This window comes from Tinamus guttatus, unplaced genomic scaffold (genome assembly GCF_059628265.1).
Source record: "Tinamus guttatus ecotype Peru unplaced genomic scaffold, ASM5962826v1 Tinamus_guttatus_pri_ptg000208l, whole genome shotgun sequence".
NCBI classification, from domain to species: Eukaryota; Metazoa; Chordata; class Aves; order Tinamiformes; family Tinamidae; genus Tinamus; species Tinamus guttatus.
This window is the reverse complement of record NW_028288742.1, coordinates 7,368,871-7,386,817: the sequence shown is the minus strand read 5'-3', so window position 1 is coordinate 7,386,817 and position 17,947 is coordinate 7,368,871. Positions and strand designations below refer to the sequence as shown.

The 17,947-nt window shown below is 43.1% G+C and overlaps 1 protein-coding gene across 3 annotated transcripts in view; it reads right to left on the bottom strand.

Moving 5' to 3' along the window:
* Positions 1-17,947, bottom strand: part of ZFAND3 (zinc finger AN1-type containing 3) — a 118,968-nt gene that overhangs the window by 17,869 nt on the left and 83,152 nt on the right. For 2 of the 3 annotated variants that reach the window (XM_088524264.1, XM_088524266.1), the window contains 2 exons: positions 17,458-17,637; positions 8,640-8,702 (listed from right to left, as the gene is read on the bottom strand). In XM_088524264.1, coding sequence (XP_088380390.1) covers positions 8,640-8,702; positions 17,458-17,637 — 243 coding nt within the window. The remainder of the gene's footprint in view (positions 1-8,639; positions 8,703-17,457; positions 17,638-17,947) is intronic. The other variant, XM_088524265.1, reaches the window with a different exon arrangement.

Genomic DNA, 17,947 nt, shown 5'->3' with positions numbered 1-17,947 from the left:
CCCCATCTTTGTAATTTCCATGAGTCCATCTGACCCACTGCTTATCCGTACCAAGCCTTACACCTCTGCCAAATATCTCCATTAGGTTAGGAGCAGCTGGTGGCCTGCCCTGCTCCAGGACAAGCTCCAGCAGCTTGTGCTGCTTCCCTGCGTTCAATTTAACTAACCTGCTCTTCTTACTGGTGTCCCAGATCTCGTCGCTGCTTTTCCAGTTGTTGGGCTCTGCTGCTGTGCAGTCACTATCAAGGCACGCTGACATTATCAGTACCATCAGCCACTGCGACTGCACAACTCGCCTCGCCTGGATCTTCTTTCTTTCCTTCATACTGCTCTTTAAGATGCACTGAGAACATACCTGGCTCTCTACCTCGTACTAAGCCCCCACATCTAACACTTTACAGCAAATTGAGCTGCTTTCCGCACAGTTTACAGATGACAGAGCTATTGCAGCTCAGTAAAAAACGTTCTGATCTGTGCCTCAGTACAGCATACCTTGGATGTGCTGCCATGGTGGATCACAACACACGTCAGGGCTACAGTAACAGGTAGCAAGGAATGTCCTGCAACGAAGACGACCAACCATGGGAGAAACTGGACAAGGAAGGGGAGAACTGCCTCGAGAACTAACGCAGTTACTGATCCCGTCTTAAAGTGCTGTCCTAAATCTCTGCAGAAGATGTTCTAACAGGAAGCTCCTGGGAGTAGAGCGCAGAGGTCCCGAGCCCTCCTCCAAGGCAGCAGCCCCGCTGCACAGACTCCGCGCTCGGAGAGCCCCACGGCCCCGTGCACGGGCAGCCCGCAGGACCCGGCGCCGTCCGCCTCGCTCACAAACATGGGGAAATGCTCGACTTTCAGACATTATTTATCTACTCATTACTCAGGGAATTTCTGCTATTTCTACCTACACACCTTTGCTTTAGGAACCATGAGGAATTCAAGTCTTCCTCAGAAGCAAATTTGACTGCCTATTTTGAGCCGATGGAAAACCTGGTAGTCTGTTTATTATGAGGTCCAAATAAGGAATTCATGTCTGTGAGTCAGCCGCTGCCCGAATCAGTTAATGAAGCCGCGTGCCACTGAAGGCTCTCCGTAATGAGAACAACAGCAACCCCGCGTCAGGCTAGCAGTCACCTAATTAGAATATTTAATTATGCATTTCCTGTTAAGTAGTAATGACTAGTTGAATATTAATGTAAGTTGGCTAACAGAAATTATAGATTAGATATCTAATTTTTAAATGCATATTCTTGCCATAAATTAAACGGAGCTAACACAGAAGTAACTTGGTCTAACTCTCAGGGTCAGTGTCAGTTATCTGATTCCCCAATGCCGTGAACATGCGAGCACAGGCTCCCTCTCATTACAAAACTGGACATGCCTACATCTTCTCACGGAAGATCTCATGGAATGAAGTTAGGATGAAGAATCAGAAATCGAAACTCCTAGATTCAATCTGGTGTGCATTTCTCCCCAAGCATCTCGCCTTCTAAAATACAGTCACAAAATAAATCTTTCAATACCGGGAATTTAGCAATGTTAAACCTCAGAGAGCTGATAGCAAATGCAAATTACTCATTTTTTTACTACCTGGAGTGCAGAATAGCAGACACAGGCACATTCATTAATACAAGGCAGTCAGTCACAGCAACAGGGCAGAGCAGTTTGACTAGAAATGAGAGTGACCTCTGAGCATGAGCTGCTAAACAGCCAAGAACAGCTATAGCAAAGGCAATTCCCTTCAGCCAGCTACAGGCTGGATGGCCTTAGCAGGACGATTCATGCAACAGGAATTACTTTTTGCTTTTATGAAACACATTTTCACTCTCAAAATGCATTTTAGCATCACTCCTAAACCAAAAACTTTTGGGTAGGGGGCAAGGGAGCCATAAGGCTCACAGAGAGAAAAGTGCTGAGCAATGTAATGGGTTGGGGGAAATGATAGGACAGCAGCAGCAGCAGCGGAAGCTCCTCCATCGCTGCTTGCTTCCAAGAACGGGCTGAATCTGTTTAATCTCTGATTGGATGGCAGCTTTTGAGGAGCTCAATCAGTTTTTTCCCCTTTTCCATAAAGGGCCCACCACCCTGATGGGCCGACACACGTTGATGCCGGCGCGGTGACCAGCGAGCGCCCGCAGGCCGCTGCCAGCTCCCCTCGCACCGCTCTGCGCGGGGCTCCGGCTGTCAACGCCTCGGCCCGCCAGGACTCGCATGCAGCAACTGTGTAACAGCAGATAACTTGCTTGAGAAAGCCTTGACGCTTCCTAGATTTCCCCTTTTCCTGTCTTTACATGAGGAACTGCTTGGTGACTCTGCAGCAGAATTTTCCTCTGAGAGGAACCTCCTCGTTAACTGGTCTTCCCTATCACATTTGCTGGAATCACTATTTAAAATCATCTCCTCTATTTCAAACGAACCGAAAATTAACACAGTTGTTCCAAAAAACAGATGGGCAACCAGGGTTGGAAGTGCTCGTGCTCTCGGCCTCGGGAATCCTGCGACGTGTTGCTTCACGCACCCCACACGGACGGTCTCCAGGATTCTTAGGTAAACCCATTACCAAGATGCCTAACAAAATAATAACTGTTCAATCAATTGCAAAGGGAATTAGTTTGGCATCTCACAACTACGTTCCAGTACTAGAACTGTTTGATAGTCAAATTCTTGCATTACTCCTTTACTCATATGCTCTCTCTGAGATCAGAGTTAACGGAAAAGCTGAATTTCTTAAACATTTTTACTTGCATGTATGTTCTAACTTATACACCCCCAACCGACTCCATCAAGGGCACGTTTAAATGCACGCAGGCAGCTGCACTTTGCAGCTCCTGTGCTGGGGTAACAGGCTGCCTTTCAACCAGCTCGGACATTTTATAAGGCCACGGCCACCCGTAACTTGGCTGATGGGAAGAATAACCTCACAAACCAGTTTGGAGGAACAGGAGACCCAGGTCTAGGATGAAGCTTGGAAGAAGGACAAAGGCAGATTTTTGGAGACAGCTTATACCTGAGAATAAGTAAGATTCTAGAAGGTGGCCTAAGTAATCAGAGCAGGATTATTAAGCAAAGGAATAATGTACAGATAGAGAGCTAAAACAAAAAGCAGAAACACAAGAAGGAAGAACAGTTACAACAAAGAAATGTAGATGATGCAAAGGGGGAATGGTGAAGATTTTTGCAAGAGCTGGGAAGGCAAATCACGACCCTCCCAGCCATTCAGCAGGGCCTGACTACTACTTACCCGCACACAAATACACATATTTACACACACAAATATGCTTGTGCAGACCCAAACAAGCTTACGCCGGTCCTGATAAAATGGAAAATTCAAAAGCAGTTGGTACCATCCTAGTGGTGTTTAACCAGACTTTAATGAGAGCCCCCTTGTGCTTCGCATAATTCTCTAATATTGCAATGACAAGAAATAGGTAATGTTATAAATATTACGTATCTGATAAAGAACTCAAGAGGGCAGAAATCAGCAACGTTGCTCCTGCTCTGCCTCGAGTTTCTCTCGAGTGATGTCCTCATCACTCAGGCGGCGTGCAGCGCTCGGGAAGGCAATTCCTCAAACTAACAGCTTAAAACCAGCTCCACACTGAAACTACCTGCTCTGTTATTTTTCATTCATACCCTGAGTTTTTCTTGGTCCTCCCCTCCCCGAGTTGGAATAATGAGGGCTTTCCAAGGCTAAGGCACAGATTCAGAAGAGGAATTGTAATGCACTCTTGACTGCTACTAGTAAAAAATATATATTTTCAATATTTATCTTTCAAAAAACTGATCTGTCATTAACGGCAAAACCTGAGCAATGCTGCTAGTAACAGGAATCTTGCAATGAGAGACTCTCTTTCCAAGGACCATCTGATTAATGTCAAGAAAAGTTAGAGTTCTTGTATTTTGATAAAACTTTTACTGAATGCTTTAACAGTAGATTCTGAAACCTACAGCTGACCTACATTCAACCTTTATGTTTTCAATTTTGGTATTTTAAATAAAGCTTAAAAATCAATTCACACTCTAAAACAATTTTAAGGTCTTCCTGAAAATTAATTTCCAAATGAAAAACAGTGAAAACTTGTACTTAGAGCTCCCTGATGCTCACTGAAATTGTCAATCAGAAGAGAGGCCTGAACTGAGAATCAAGTAAAACCCCCTTGGGGCACTGCTCCAGCCCCACAAAGGGCAGCAATAACGTTGTTGTGGAGAGGCTTCTACATTACATACATATTAATTCAAGAAATTAAGCACAGAAGAAGCAGCAGCACATCTTTAGTATATTTGAGAACAGTTGTTCAATGCTGAACTGGTTAAAAAAGACTCCAGAGCAATAGAACACCTAATCTAAAAGGACACGAGGTGGCACGTCTCGCTTGCTGAAGCTCCCCGGCACGACCGTCGCCCCGCTGGCCCGGATGGATAATCCCGGCAACGCTCCAAGGAAACCGGGCACCTCTCCCGGCCGGCGACAGCGGGGACCCGGCAGGTTTTTCAGTCGGTAACCTTCAGTCAGAGGTAATGACCTCAAGGATTCTTTGCTACATTCTCCATACCTCTTGCTAAAGCCGATAAGACAAATTAACCTCAAATAAGTAAATAAAGGAAACCCAAGCTACCCTGCTCCTGTTGCAATATTTTTCCAAAAATCTCCACTAAGTTTCAGGAAGAGGGTGAGGGTGGGGAAGGCAAGACATGCGGCCCTAATATCTTTGCCTCTGAAACTGCTATTGTTCCAGCAACTTGAAAATCAATGTCTCTGCTCATGACATTGAAAAAACTAGGCTGGAAGAGACTCCTGGAGGTCACCTAGTCCAGAAGTAACCTGCCCGAGTGATTAATATATGAGCTACCATGATGCCCGCAAAACCACTCTTTAAAATAAAGCAAGTTGAAACCAAGTTTCAAGGCATTTTTTTCCTTTATGGCTTTTCACTCCCACAGAAATGTGCTAGACTCCCTGATACATGAAAGATCAATAAAGACTTTTTTTGGGTGCGTATTACCACTTACTGTGTGCTAAGAAGCTCTTAAAAACTTTCCCAAGAACAGCAGAAGTTTTAACGACTCATAGGCAACGATCATCACAACATCTTGGTCAGAGCTGCTCTTGAACAAACTTTCAATACGCTGACCCCAAACTCATCCCTTTGGGGTCTTCAGGGTATGGGGTATATATTTAGTGAAAAAAGCACATGACCATAACTGCTCTTTTTACTGGACAACAGCAATTCTGTAAACTAACAAGATAATATTGAGAATAAATCTGACAATGGCAGCAAGTCTTTAAAATGTTTTCAGATATGATTATTACGATCTTTACCACTGGGAAGATTTTAATCTGCAACAGTTTTAAGATCTTGAGAAGGCTGTTAGACAACCAACACGGAAAACTAATGCAAAGCAGAAGTGCAGCAAATCCCAAGCACCTCTGAGCCGGAGAGGGAAGGAGCTGCGTGTCCAGATAACACTGGACATACAGAGTATCCAACAGCCCCCTGCAGCGGGCACAGGACAGGGCGGTGAAGCCAACCAGCCCCCCTGACCACAGCACGGGGTTGTTTCCAGCCCTAGCAGCTTCTCCCACCTCCCTGCCAAGCCCAGGCACTCTATCCTGCTCACGATGCTGATGAGCAGCAATCAGGTCTCGCGCCCTCAGCTCCTGTCCGATCCTCTTCAGTGCCCACTTACTAGGTAATAACTTCTATTTACAACCCTGCTTGATGTGCTGTTCTATTAGTACAGCTGGGAACGGAGCACGGAAAACAGAGGGGAAAAAAAAACTCTCTAATGGGCACTATTATTGCCAGGGCTGGGAGATTGATGACATTGCTCGAGGGCTCTGCTATCATCACTCTGCTTTTGGCGAGAGCGCTCCAGGAAGGGCGGCCTTCTGACACAACACGGTGCCCTACAAAAGTCCAACGCTGCAGACACCTTAAAAAGCACCTTAAAGGTCCCACGGAACAAAAATAAAAACTACTTTCCTGAAAAGACTGCCCTCCTGACAGCCTATTTGCAACCTCATGGTGTTGCTACAACCATACACATGCCTTGCTATAAAAAAAGAGCAAAGCACGAGCCTCCAACTTTGAAAAGGACTATACACCTGCTCAGCAGAAGCAGTGGAAGAATCCTCTGCATCTCTCAGACCCAAGCTTTAAACTAGAAAAGCAAACAGCACACAATAGACACTGTTACCTTGTGCACCATAAACCCCAGCCCAGCCCGCCAGGACAAACAACCTCACAAAATGTGAGCTACCTGCACATACACCCACACAGAACACTAAGGTTCTCAGGAACAACGACTGAGAAATAAAACAAATAACTTAAAAATTCACCAACTTTGTGGATCTAATCTATGGACTGATTGTATTATTACTCCTTTTTCTCTTCCTGTATTGACTACACACTTTGAAGCACAATTAAAAACTATCTGAGGGCACTTAAATGCTTCTACCGATTTGTTTCCAGGATTCTTTCGGCTACACAAAAATATTTTTAAATCTGCCTGCTTTGAATTGCATATTTAATCATCTGCACGCTGTAGAGCACAGAAAGACGACACATATCCTATTAGCACTGCACCCCGTGTATGTGGGATGTGGCTGCAGCTCCCTTGGTAGCTGCGGAGCAGAACAAGCCTCCCAGCACTAACATCTGCCATCGATCCCAGCATCGCTTCCTGCCCATTCAAACACAAACCAAAACACAGCCAAACTACACCCCAGGCCATGGCCCCATCTTTCCTCCTACAAACTCTTCAGACTAAAAAGCCTCTCAAGCATCATACAAGCTACCTAATCCAAGGCTTTAACTCATCTTCGCGCTCCTATCCTTGTCCTGGGGGCACATGCTGGCATACAAACACTCTCTCAAACACAGCAATGATCGCGGCAAAGGGGAGGGCACCATTTGGCATCACAATTATTTTTTTTTGTCTGAAGAACTCCTCCTGCGTGCAAGTTGACAAGCACATGAGGTCGAAACTTTTTTCTCCCCCGCAAAGAACTTACTTTCCGCTGTCTTTTGATCTTTCTTCAATACATTAAATGCTATATAATAAGACTAAATGAGGTTTGTGTCTTCCTGAACGTTCTTCAGAAGGAACCCGCCTGCAACATAACTTGGTCAAACTCCTTATTTTCTGTTTCAAATGCTGATACCACAGTTGAGCTCACGCCAAAACATTCTTCCTTCAAAACTCTTCAGATAAGATATAATGTAGCACTCCTATAGGAAAGAGGCTGACACACGACGCATAGCGTTGACCAATGCTGCCTGTATTCCCTTAAATAACTTTCCAGGCTGAAGTTTAGGTAACGTGAAAGTCAGCGACACAGTCTGCGGCTTCCGTCTAAAGAGCTCGTCCCTAAATATTATTTCTAGCCAATATGTTGTAACCAATGTTTTATTTTCAGTTCCCATATTTACCTAAATTTCCAAACGCAGTCTCTGAAAACTTTCTTTTTAAAATAGCACTCAAGGTTTGCATTTGAAAAAGAAGGTTCATCTCCGGGCTTGCCAGGTAAAGGACAATAAAGCATTGCAAAACCACTTGGTTTAGCTGACTGAAGATGACTGGATTATGATCTCTATTTTGCTGTTAAATACACCAAATGAACCTACTAAGCATGCAGGCATCAAACATTAGTATAAACTGGAAATAAGAAGTACTGAGGAAAACTACCCAGTGATTCAGTGGACCATTTCCAGCAGCTTCAGCTGCTTTGATCTAAGCAGCTTTTGCTATTCCCATATGGCAGCGCAAATAGCAAACCTACTTGCTTTTTTGCTAATCACAATCCTATTTAAAAAAAAAAATCATATACTAGTCTTCATTTTCAGTATTTATAACATAATAAAAAAAATCTTTTTAGTAACCCTCTATCAAAATTTGAGTTAAACATTGCAACAGATAACATATGAACACAATCTGGCAATACCATGAGTCAAGCAGCTTCCTTCCTGCACAGGCCAACCTCCATGCCTGCAGAAAGAAGAAAATCCGCATTCCCCGCACTCTGGAGAAGTTGGACCCAGTACCTTATAGCACCAAACTTAGAAGCACTCCCTGCCCCAGACCCGCTGCACGGGCGGCACCCTCAGCCGGGCAGCAGGCCAATGCGTTACCACTCGCATCTGCCCCATGAGAAACCAGCCCCCCACACCCTCCACAGAGGGGTAAGGTCTTGGAAAGGATCTAAATCAGATTTAATTTTGCCAATTAATGCAAACATCAGATGTCTGCCCTGTGTCTTCAAATCAACGAAAGTCAGCCCTGCTCCAAATGCTTTCCTACTTCATACTCTGCCTCCCAGCAGCGACTTTCCAAGGGAGCACAGCAATCACTGCACTTAAACTGATTACTTCCGTATTTCTTATGTTTACAAACATCACCTGGAAATGCAGTACATTTAGGGAACCATGTTTAACAGAACTGGGATAAGGTTATCTGCCGTTCTCCTCCCATAGGCACCCTCTACATATGCACATATAGTGTATGTGCATGTGTGTGTGTGCATGTATTTGTGCACTCCTGAGAGCTTTCTGGTGGTAGTTACTCCCCTGGGCTGTTAACCATAACCCTACAGCCACACGTTACGCAAAATCCCTTGCTCATCCCCTGCAGAACACACGTACCTGAGTCGCAGGATCTTTTGGTTGCCGTTAGGGAGGCATGAGCTGTGCCTGTGCATGGCCCACCTGGAAACAGAGAACATCCTAAGTCTCGCAGTATCAACCAGTATTTAGCATTTACAACCCATCAAGTTTATACTTAGGAATACAGAAACACTGAGGATCGCTCATGTCTTGGGAAAGAAGGCACAGCAGCAGCCACCAGTTTCAGTGTTTCCTTCCCGTGAAATCTGAACACGTCTTGCGCTCAGAAACTAGGTGAGAAGTCGGAGGGGAGAGACAGGTTACGTTATACTTCATAAACATTTTAAAAGACACTTTTTTTTTGGAAAATGCACATTGTAATTGTAATGTTTCCAGTATTAAAAAAGGTGTGATTCATGCTGGAACAAAGCTAGAAGCTTACTTAATTAACCCACAAATAACACACTGGAGGAAATCACTTCTCAGGCTTCAACGAAAACCGTATCAGCAATATAATGATTTTGCCTCTTATCTTGTTCTGTGTTTTTAAAATGCGGTAAAAGCGTACTCCAACGAGCCGTTCTCGTGGCTAAGTCCTGTTGTGGGGCTCTGGGCTCTTTCCCCTGACGTGGTACCTGCTTGGTAGCAGGCTGCTCTCTGCCTTCGCAGCGTCTCCACATGCATCATCACTGAGGAGGTCCCCAGAGATCTCGTTAAGCCCAACGCTGTGCACTCAGTGACTTGCAGTAATAAGTAAATAAATAAATAAAACCCATATAACGAAGCCAAGACAAACCGACAGCAGCATTACCAGCAGTAATCATGCATCATAGCCTTGATAATTGGATATTATAAATCGGATAATGCCAGAGAGCCTGAAATTAGGTTAGGGCTAGCAGAATTTGGCTATTGGAGTATCAATAATCAAGTTTGCCCTGGACTGCTGGTAATGCAGTAGTGTTGGCAACACAGCAGAGCTTAGTGTGATGACAGGATGAGCTTAACATAAGCCTCCCCTACCCTCCAAACAAGCCCCTGAGAAATCCTGTTTCTCACTATTTATCCAGCATTAGCATAGCTGGAAAACCAGCACCATGGCCACAGCTGTCGGTTTTCCCCCCTTTTCAAAGATTTTTCCAACCTGGGTTGGTAGTAAAGCCATTTATTGCCCCTTGCTTCTCTCAGAGTTGCTCCCATCCTCAAGCCGTTCTTCTGTTTCCATTTTTTTCTGTAAGGAGCAGGTCTTGGGTAGCTTCATCTACGCTATAAACCTCACAGCACTGTAGTACTACAAAAAACTTTCGTATTGGGAGCAGAAGGGAGAAAGGTGCTTCAATGCACTTGATTTAAATGAAATGCACTTGGGAGCAAAACACTCACACTTGCAGATTTCCAGAAAAGGATTGAAAAACTTTCAATTTTCTGTTTTCTCAGGCATCCTGACTAATCCTGGTTGTGATGCTCATCCCAAGCCTGATGGCATCGGCAACTACCCACCACTTCGTAACAGTGAGAAATGGTCAAGGTCAAATAATTTTTTGTATTTTTCATTTTACTAGGCTACACTATGAAAAAGAAAACATCAGATTGATTTACAGTAGTAGCACTAGCATCTATTCTTCAAATAGTTTTTGTGTCATTCCTCCAGTTTTCATTGAAATATCACTGACAAGCATTAGCACTGTGGATTATCAAATAAAACTAATCCTTGCCATTAGATTGCAGTTTTACTATTTACACTAGTTGATGCTCTCAATTCAATTAAATGCAGGATCTTTGCTTGTTATGCACATACTACAGACTGGTATGTATTCTTCACCTCACCGTGTTACCAAAGTTCCTTTTTTTAGTCTCCCCTCATTGTGCTTTACCTTTACAGAGCCTCCCTTCGCCCAGCACGGGGCTAGAAATTCAGCAAGAAACAGCTGGGGATTTGTATGCGAGCGCAGCGCGGTGCCTAAGCCCAGTGAAGGCTGCAGGCCCTTTGCAGCACTTCATTCTGCTGGTTTTTGTCTTGCTCCTGCATTAGGAAGGGCCATGCATAACAGTGCTGGGTAACAAGGGCTTGGCTGGACAGTTGCACATCGAAGTCTTTATGTTGAATCTTTTGGTATAATTATCAGCCAACACAGAAACCTTTATATCATCTGAAACAGGGCTACAGCTTGGATACATTTTTTGCATGGAAAAAAAAGTCAGTCACAGCAGATTGCTGCGTTTTCTTGGCTAGGCACAAAGGTGGCTTATTACTAACATGTTATTCTGAACATTGAGTTTGACCACAAAATATTCCCGTCCGGTGGATTTGAGGTGCACTGGGAAGCGGTTACTGACCAGAACAGGGGATGCAGATTGGGCCAAAACCCATTTTATAAAAGAATGCAGCACCTAATGGTGTGGTAATACGTGAAAATAATTATACATGGCACAGATACTTGCACCGAAACTGCGAACCAGAGAGTGAATAAACAAGAATATGATGGGGGGGTGGGGAGGCGGGGGGAAGGAGTTAAAGCAGCCTGAAGCTCACTAATCTCTGTTGACGGGATATGAGACTTTTGAGCACTGCTTTGAGCTTTCAGTACCACGGCAGTTCCTCCCCCAGAAGAGCCCCCAAACTCCCCACATGCAGCAGCTGCCGGAAGGTGGTCAGGTAAGAGCTGGATGTGCAGGACAGGGAGAGCGTTAGGGCTATTTGCCATGCGGGAGGGAACACTTCTCTAGACCCATCCAAACCACTCATCTAGCTGTGCATTTGCTCAATTGGTAGAGACACAATTTAATTAATCCACCCAATTGAGTTTGAAAACAGTCATTGATTACGAGCCCAAATACATAAACAAAAGGTAATCTAAGTCTCTAATTTCTGTCTATGCAGACAGAATACACTTTCCTTACAGAAAGAAAAAAACCCCAACCCTTCTATACTTAAGAACTACTTAGTTTATGCCTTCTGCAGCAAATGCAGGATGATTTCAGTTGCATCCCTGCTAAACAGGTAAGAGGATTACATGGCACACAAACACACCCGTTTTAAAATCCAGTTCTACAAATCCACCATTACTTACTTTTGTGGAGCTTTATCTACAAGCCTTTTTGGAAGAAAGAAATGGGAGCTGGGGAGCTTTGCAGCTCCAAATTGTACTTTGAAAACCCGTTGTTAAGTCACATTGTTAAGTCACTTTCTGCAGGCCCTAAGGACACGTGCAGCTCTTGCCAACACTTTTCTCATCCGACACTGCTTCTGCTTCATGTTCCTTGGGATCCTTTCACTTCAGTTAATAGGACCCCAGAACACACTGCTTGCCCTGCACTGTGAAGGGAAGAGGAACCAGCAAGGAACACGGGTGCTGTTCTGCTGGTCTTCTGAATTATCATGCAACATAGGTGAGAAGATTTAATAAACATGATTATTTCACCAATCTACACGCCAAATCTTTCCAGCTTAAACGTGTAATATGCAAGGGTCATTCTATATAAGAAATTGGGACTGTAGGGATTAGGCTGAAATACACAGAAGAATCTTTGTGCCATTATACATTGACAAAGGTGACACTTTTAACAGAAATTTGAATTCAAGGCGGGGGCGAAGCACCAACTTCCTCTATGTGCTATACTGACATCTAAGACTACTGGCATTTCCTAAGAGATAGCTGCAATATCCCACAACTCCATGCAGTTTTTTACCTGAAACTATTTGTGCAATAAACTATTTTTGTGCAACAAAAAAAAGCCTCAAAGAAGAGTTAGTGCTTGCTTTGTGGCTCAGAAATGCAAAGATGACAGTGTATCAAACAGCCAGGTCCATATCGCACACTAGTGGTGTGTTCTCTTCAGCTTCAATACAAGATTCACAAAACTGTGTAAGAAAAAAAAAAACGTGTGTTGTTGTTGGGAGTTCATGAAGAAACTTAAAATTATTATGTTATCCCCTAAGCTGAACCTTTATCACTTATATAGGAGCACAAGTTTAATGGCAATACTAAATCCTGTGGCCAGGCAACAGGCTAGTGTTGTAGCAGCTATTAAAATTGTGCTGAGCTGCATTCTTTTCGTTCAGTGAAAAACCCAAGGAGCAGTATGAGAAGAAAACAGGTTGGCGACTATGTAGATTATTTTCTACAGCCATCTATGACAAGAGAGACAAAAACAGATGGCCGCCTTGGTTTGTTTACACAGGTAATTATAAAAAGTGCATACACATAAATTTCTCTTTCTGCCTTGTCTTTCACTGAAAGTTCCCTTTGGCAAGAATTAAAGACAGGAAAAAAAGTGGCTCATATTGCAACACACAGGTGCACTCTCAAAGACAGGACATTTTTTAAAAAGGCGTATACAATATCTCTTAGTCTCCAAAATCAATTTTCATTTTAAAAATCACTGTCCCCATTTAAAAAACACAATCAAGATGACCACAGTAATAATGCAAAATGCTGAGTATTTTCACAGCACGCACAGGAAAGCTGCCAAGTTCTGATTCTGCTGACAAACTCAGGCTGAACTCAAACAATGTGAAGCAGTTATAAATCACCAGAAAGCCTGTGCATCGTGTCTGAGACATGGTCCTTCAGCAAAAAAAGCACATTTATGCATTCTTCACAGGGGCTTGTTGACAAAACTGACATACAATTTTTTTTAATCCACTAAACACAGGGGAGGAAAAAAAAAAAAAAAAAAAAGACCTTTTTTAGGTTAATAGCCACTGAGGCTATCTTTTTACACAGTCATGTTTTAACAAGTATCTAGCCAGGAAATTCAGAGTTTAATCATCTAATGGGGCCTTAAAAAAAGAGGAGTCATCTGTCACCTCTTTGCCAGGGCTCTTCTACAGCAGCCTGGTGCATCTCTGTCCAAGATGCATTACTTTGCATGCACATAGTTTAACTTCACCAAAATAGTTTCATAATTAAGGAATTTTAGTGCTTGCCGCACATCCAAATGCTTAATAGCACAAGCAACATTTTAAAGCACTCCGTAAAGCTGTCTTGAAGATTGTGCATTTACATATTCAAGATAAACTATTTTTTTTAATGCTTAGCTTGACAGCCAATGGTCCCCACCTTGGCAGACCTCGAGGTCCGCGCGGAGTTGCCGTCACAGCAGATGTGGTCACTTGGCGTCACCTTCCTGCCGGGGCTGCAACCTCCCAAGCCCTTTCCGACTCTCGCAGCACGTCCTCAGGTCCTTTCCTACCCCTTAAACAGTCCTCACTGTAGGAGTACGGAACATTTAACCATTCTAGAAGCATCAGACATCCCTTTTGTGCTTTTTCATTGCGACTCTTGTTAATTCAAGGAAGCCAGGAAGATTTGAGCAAATAATTACAATGAAATCATGGTGACTGGAGCTAAGAACTAGTGAAATATCAAGTCTGATGCAGCTGCCAGAGCTGGAGTTGTTCACCCTGACATTTCTTCTGTCAGGCAACACCTCCGAGTTGGCGTTAAACCTGCACAGTGTCAGCTTTAAGAGTATTCATACAATGACAGAAAAATAATGTGACAGCCCTAAGGAAAGCAATGAAAGTCAGGAAAGCCAGCAAAATTAATTCATATGCAATGTGACCTTTTCTTGAAGAAAATCCAAAATCCCTACTTAATAAGCAGATTTTTAAAGAGTGCTGGAGGTTGGAGGTGGGGGACAAGAGAAGCAGGGAGCCCTTGTCAAATTCCTGTCTTCTCCCTGCTAAGGAAAACAAAAATAAACTAAACCTTAAATCCCTTGCTGGATGAAGAAAGGAAATCTTGCCAAAGCAACAGGCTCATTCCGTCACTGCTACTGAAGTAATTACTGTTAGGATGAAGAGAAGACATTGAAGACAAAAAAAAAAAAAAAAAAAAAACACATCCTTTTTTATTATGTAGAGCTTGATTATAGAAAAAAATTTCTGCACATAAAGAAGTAGAGCAACAAAAGTTGATCCAATTCACCACTATATCAATATTAATATATTCATCTCCAGAAGCTCATTATATTTCAGATACTACATGGACTAAAGATTTCAGATAGAAAAAGGAAGCTCAAGTAGCATATATTTTTTTTAAAAAGTCTTATTTTCCCCTCCAAAAAAAAAAAAAGTTGCAATTTATCGGTGATAATACAATAGTTCCTCAAACAAAACAAAATAAAAGGAAATAAAAACGAAATAAACCTCCAAGCTTGTGTCACTACCTTTGGGTATAATTCCCTTTTCAATGCGTTTTGACAGAACGCTTCTGTGACGCTGGGAACTGCTTTCCATCTACAGGCACAAAGAGTGAATAATCAGCAAAACTGACATCCGAGTCGGGGATTGCTCAGCACTGAGCGTGACAGGAGATGAAAAGTTACTGCAATTTGATGGTGTACACAAGACGCTCAGGAATTTAAATGCACCTCCCATGGAAAAGCAAATCCGCAGCAAAGCAGCAGAGATCATCCTTGCCTGCTGCATATGAATCACCCTGCTAGATTCTTATGTTCTCTTCAGTTTTCATAACATGACGAAGGGATTTTTTTTTTATTATGCAAAACACTTGTTGCAACTCTATCCAACCTGTTTATCCTATGGACTAAATTAAAACTATTTCAGAGCCTTGATATGAGACTCTTCTCACAAGCCTAAAAAGGAAGATAAAGCAATGGAAAGCACCAGCAGTTCTCAAACAGAATCCTTCTCCATATTCCCATCTTTCCACACTTTGATGGGAATTGACCTAATGATCCCACTGCAATTGCACTGGCCCTCACATCGTGCTGCAAAACACCACCCCTTGAAGAATAGGGCTGTAATGAGAGCAGCCTGCACTTTATAGAACTTCTTACAAAATAAATAGATATTACAAGAAAAAGACACCTTTAAGTTAAAATTAAAAAAGACATTTGAAGTATAGACATTCGTCATTATGGGAGAGAACCTTCCACTGTGAGGCCGTTATCCATCGGATTTACTCCATCTGTGTACAATTATTCCTGATAAATGATACTAAGCTTCATTAAAGAGGTAGTGGGGAAGCAAGACAAGAGAGAAATAGCTCAAAGTGTAAATAAAACTCTCCACTGTATTCCACTTAAAATCACCCCAGCAGCAAGTCATAAAGGTTTTTTTAGGTTTAGTATTTGCCAATGCTCTGCAGGCTGTGCTGCCTAATCTCCATCACAGCGAGTGTACATTCACAAGCGCACAGCAATCCTGCATGAAGGACACGTAATTTAATTTCCATCCATGCTTTTTCCCCTGTAATCACCTTCTCACTCAGCCCCAAGCCCTTGTTGGACACAACTGAAACACTTCGCTTCAGCAGCGGTTAATTCTTCATTGAAAACATTTTCTGTAACTAGACCCAGTAACACAGGAGAAGCATCCTGCAACCACAAGTGGTAGGTCTTAGCCAAAAAGCAAGCAGAGGGGATTGAAGCCCCCTGCCCCGTGAAGGCCCACATATGTAGTAAAAGCCCTATGAATTGCTGAATTCTTTAGGCAGGATGTTTTAAAGCTCTGCTCTTGCTGCACATCACTGGTATTGCCATGACGGAGCGCTGGGCGGGAGGAGGGGAGCAGAGGCCAGCAGCAGCTGTGCACGGGACGGAGAGAAAAGCCACACAGCAGGTTACGTGTCAGTGTAAGACGTGCGACCACACAGCCAGGCTTCAGCAACACAAAGTGCCTGTTAGCTCCCGCGTGTACATTATGTGCATACATGTATGCATATGCATGTATACACACGCATATCTGCACATATGTACACACATATATACAAAAGACTTGTGTTTTTTTTTAAAAAAACTTTTTATTGCTCAATAAACTGCCACAATCCCAAAGTGTATTTGGTGTTTACTGCAACTCTGCATAAATAAAGAGAATATACGTGCTAGTCTGCCTATCTGTAAACAGATGAGCAGCCCCTCAGAACCATCCTATGGCCTTTGTTAGCACAACTGAAACCAAACGTGGCAACACAGCAGAGAACTTTGTCTGCATTCTTACTTACAGCAGCTGCCTCAGTGCTCAAGAACCTCAGCAACTCCCACAGACTCCTTACCAAGAGGAGTATATATAGTATAGTATAGTAGTATAGTATAGTAGTATGTGTGGCTATCTGCCAGCCACTAACTGCAAGTGAACTCAGCCCAAGAGCTACTCTTTCTACGGAGCACCTTCTAAGACAAGCAGAGCTGTAGGTTTGAGGAAAATGAAAATGCAAGTTTCACATTTGAGCTTAGGCTGTCAGAAAGCAACCTTTAAAGCCCTTATTATGTGCAGCAGGAACTCATATCAAGATACAGAGTAATTTAAAGTATGACTGCTTCTCATGACATGACATGCTTGCCAAATTTTAACAGCTTAGCTTGCCTTTAAGGAGGATTTTAGCCTGAGTTCAATAAAGAGTCACAAAAGACGAGATGGTCACCACATGAAGCTTAGCTTCATGCAAGTGATCTAGCAGCAGTCTAGACATGAGTGTATTGCAGTCACTGCTGTCTCAAACTGCAATAATTTAAAATATAATATTTTAAAATCAAATTAAAAAATACTGATGCTTATCTCAGACACAGAACACAGACATATATATACACACACATATTTATGTATTTAGATTTACAATATGAGAATTTCATAAAATGAGAAAAACTGCTCCAAATTAGAAACTAAATTGCATACTGAGCTCAAAGAGCGACAGAGTTGGTTAGAAACTCCTTTGACCTCCTTTAATTTGCTCCTTAGTTAAAACCACCAGTTTCTATTTTCTGAATAACTTCTACTTATCCCTCCTTCTCCCCACCATCTACTTCCAAGAGGAGTCAGTTAAACAGGAGGCCGAGAAGGAGGCCGACCGCCTGCCCCTGCGTCGCTCTCGCGCAGGAGCCGGGCACTTACATTCCTCTTTGCTGGGTGAAGTTACATTCAGGTCTGTCAAAAGTTGCTGGTTGGGGTTAGCGGCCTGCGTGGTTAGAGAGGTATTGCTGTTGTCACTGTTCATTTCTCCAGAGAACAAGTCTGTCTGGCTGCTGCTTGTGCTGGGAGAAGAGTCATCCTCTGGCTGCTTCTTCTGGAAATCTGCCAAAAACAAGATTTCACACGTCATGCCACTTGCTCAGTCAAACCTCAGCTTAACTTTACGCAAGAAACAGAACAACCAAAATCCCCCCAAGGTAGTGCTGATCATTTCTACACCTGGTGCAGCACAAAGCTAGAGTAGCCTTCAGCTTCTTCACTTCAGAATTGAAGTATTTGAAAGCTTACTGGTTGTTAAGCAGCAACAACTGAACTCAGTCTTGTTCCTACAGCTGTAACTGAAGAGCCTCCCAACTTACTGCTGTGTAGATCAGCACGTAGCCCGTAGAACTGGTTTAAAAATTGTTCACAC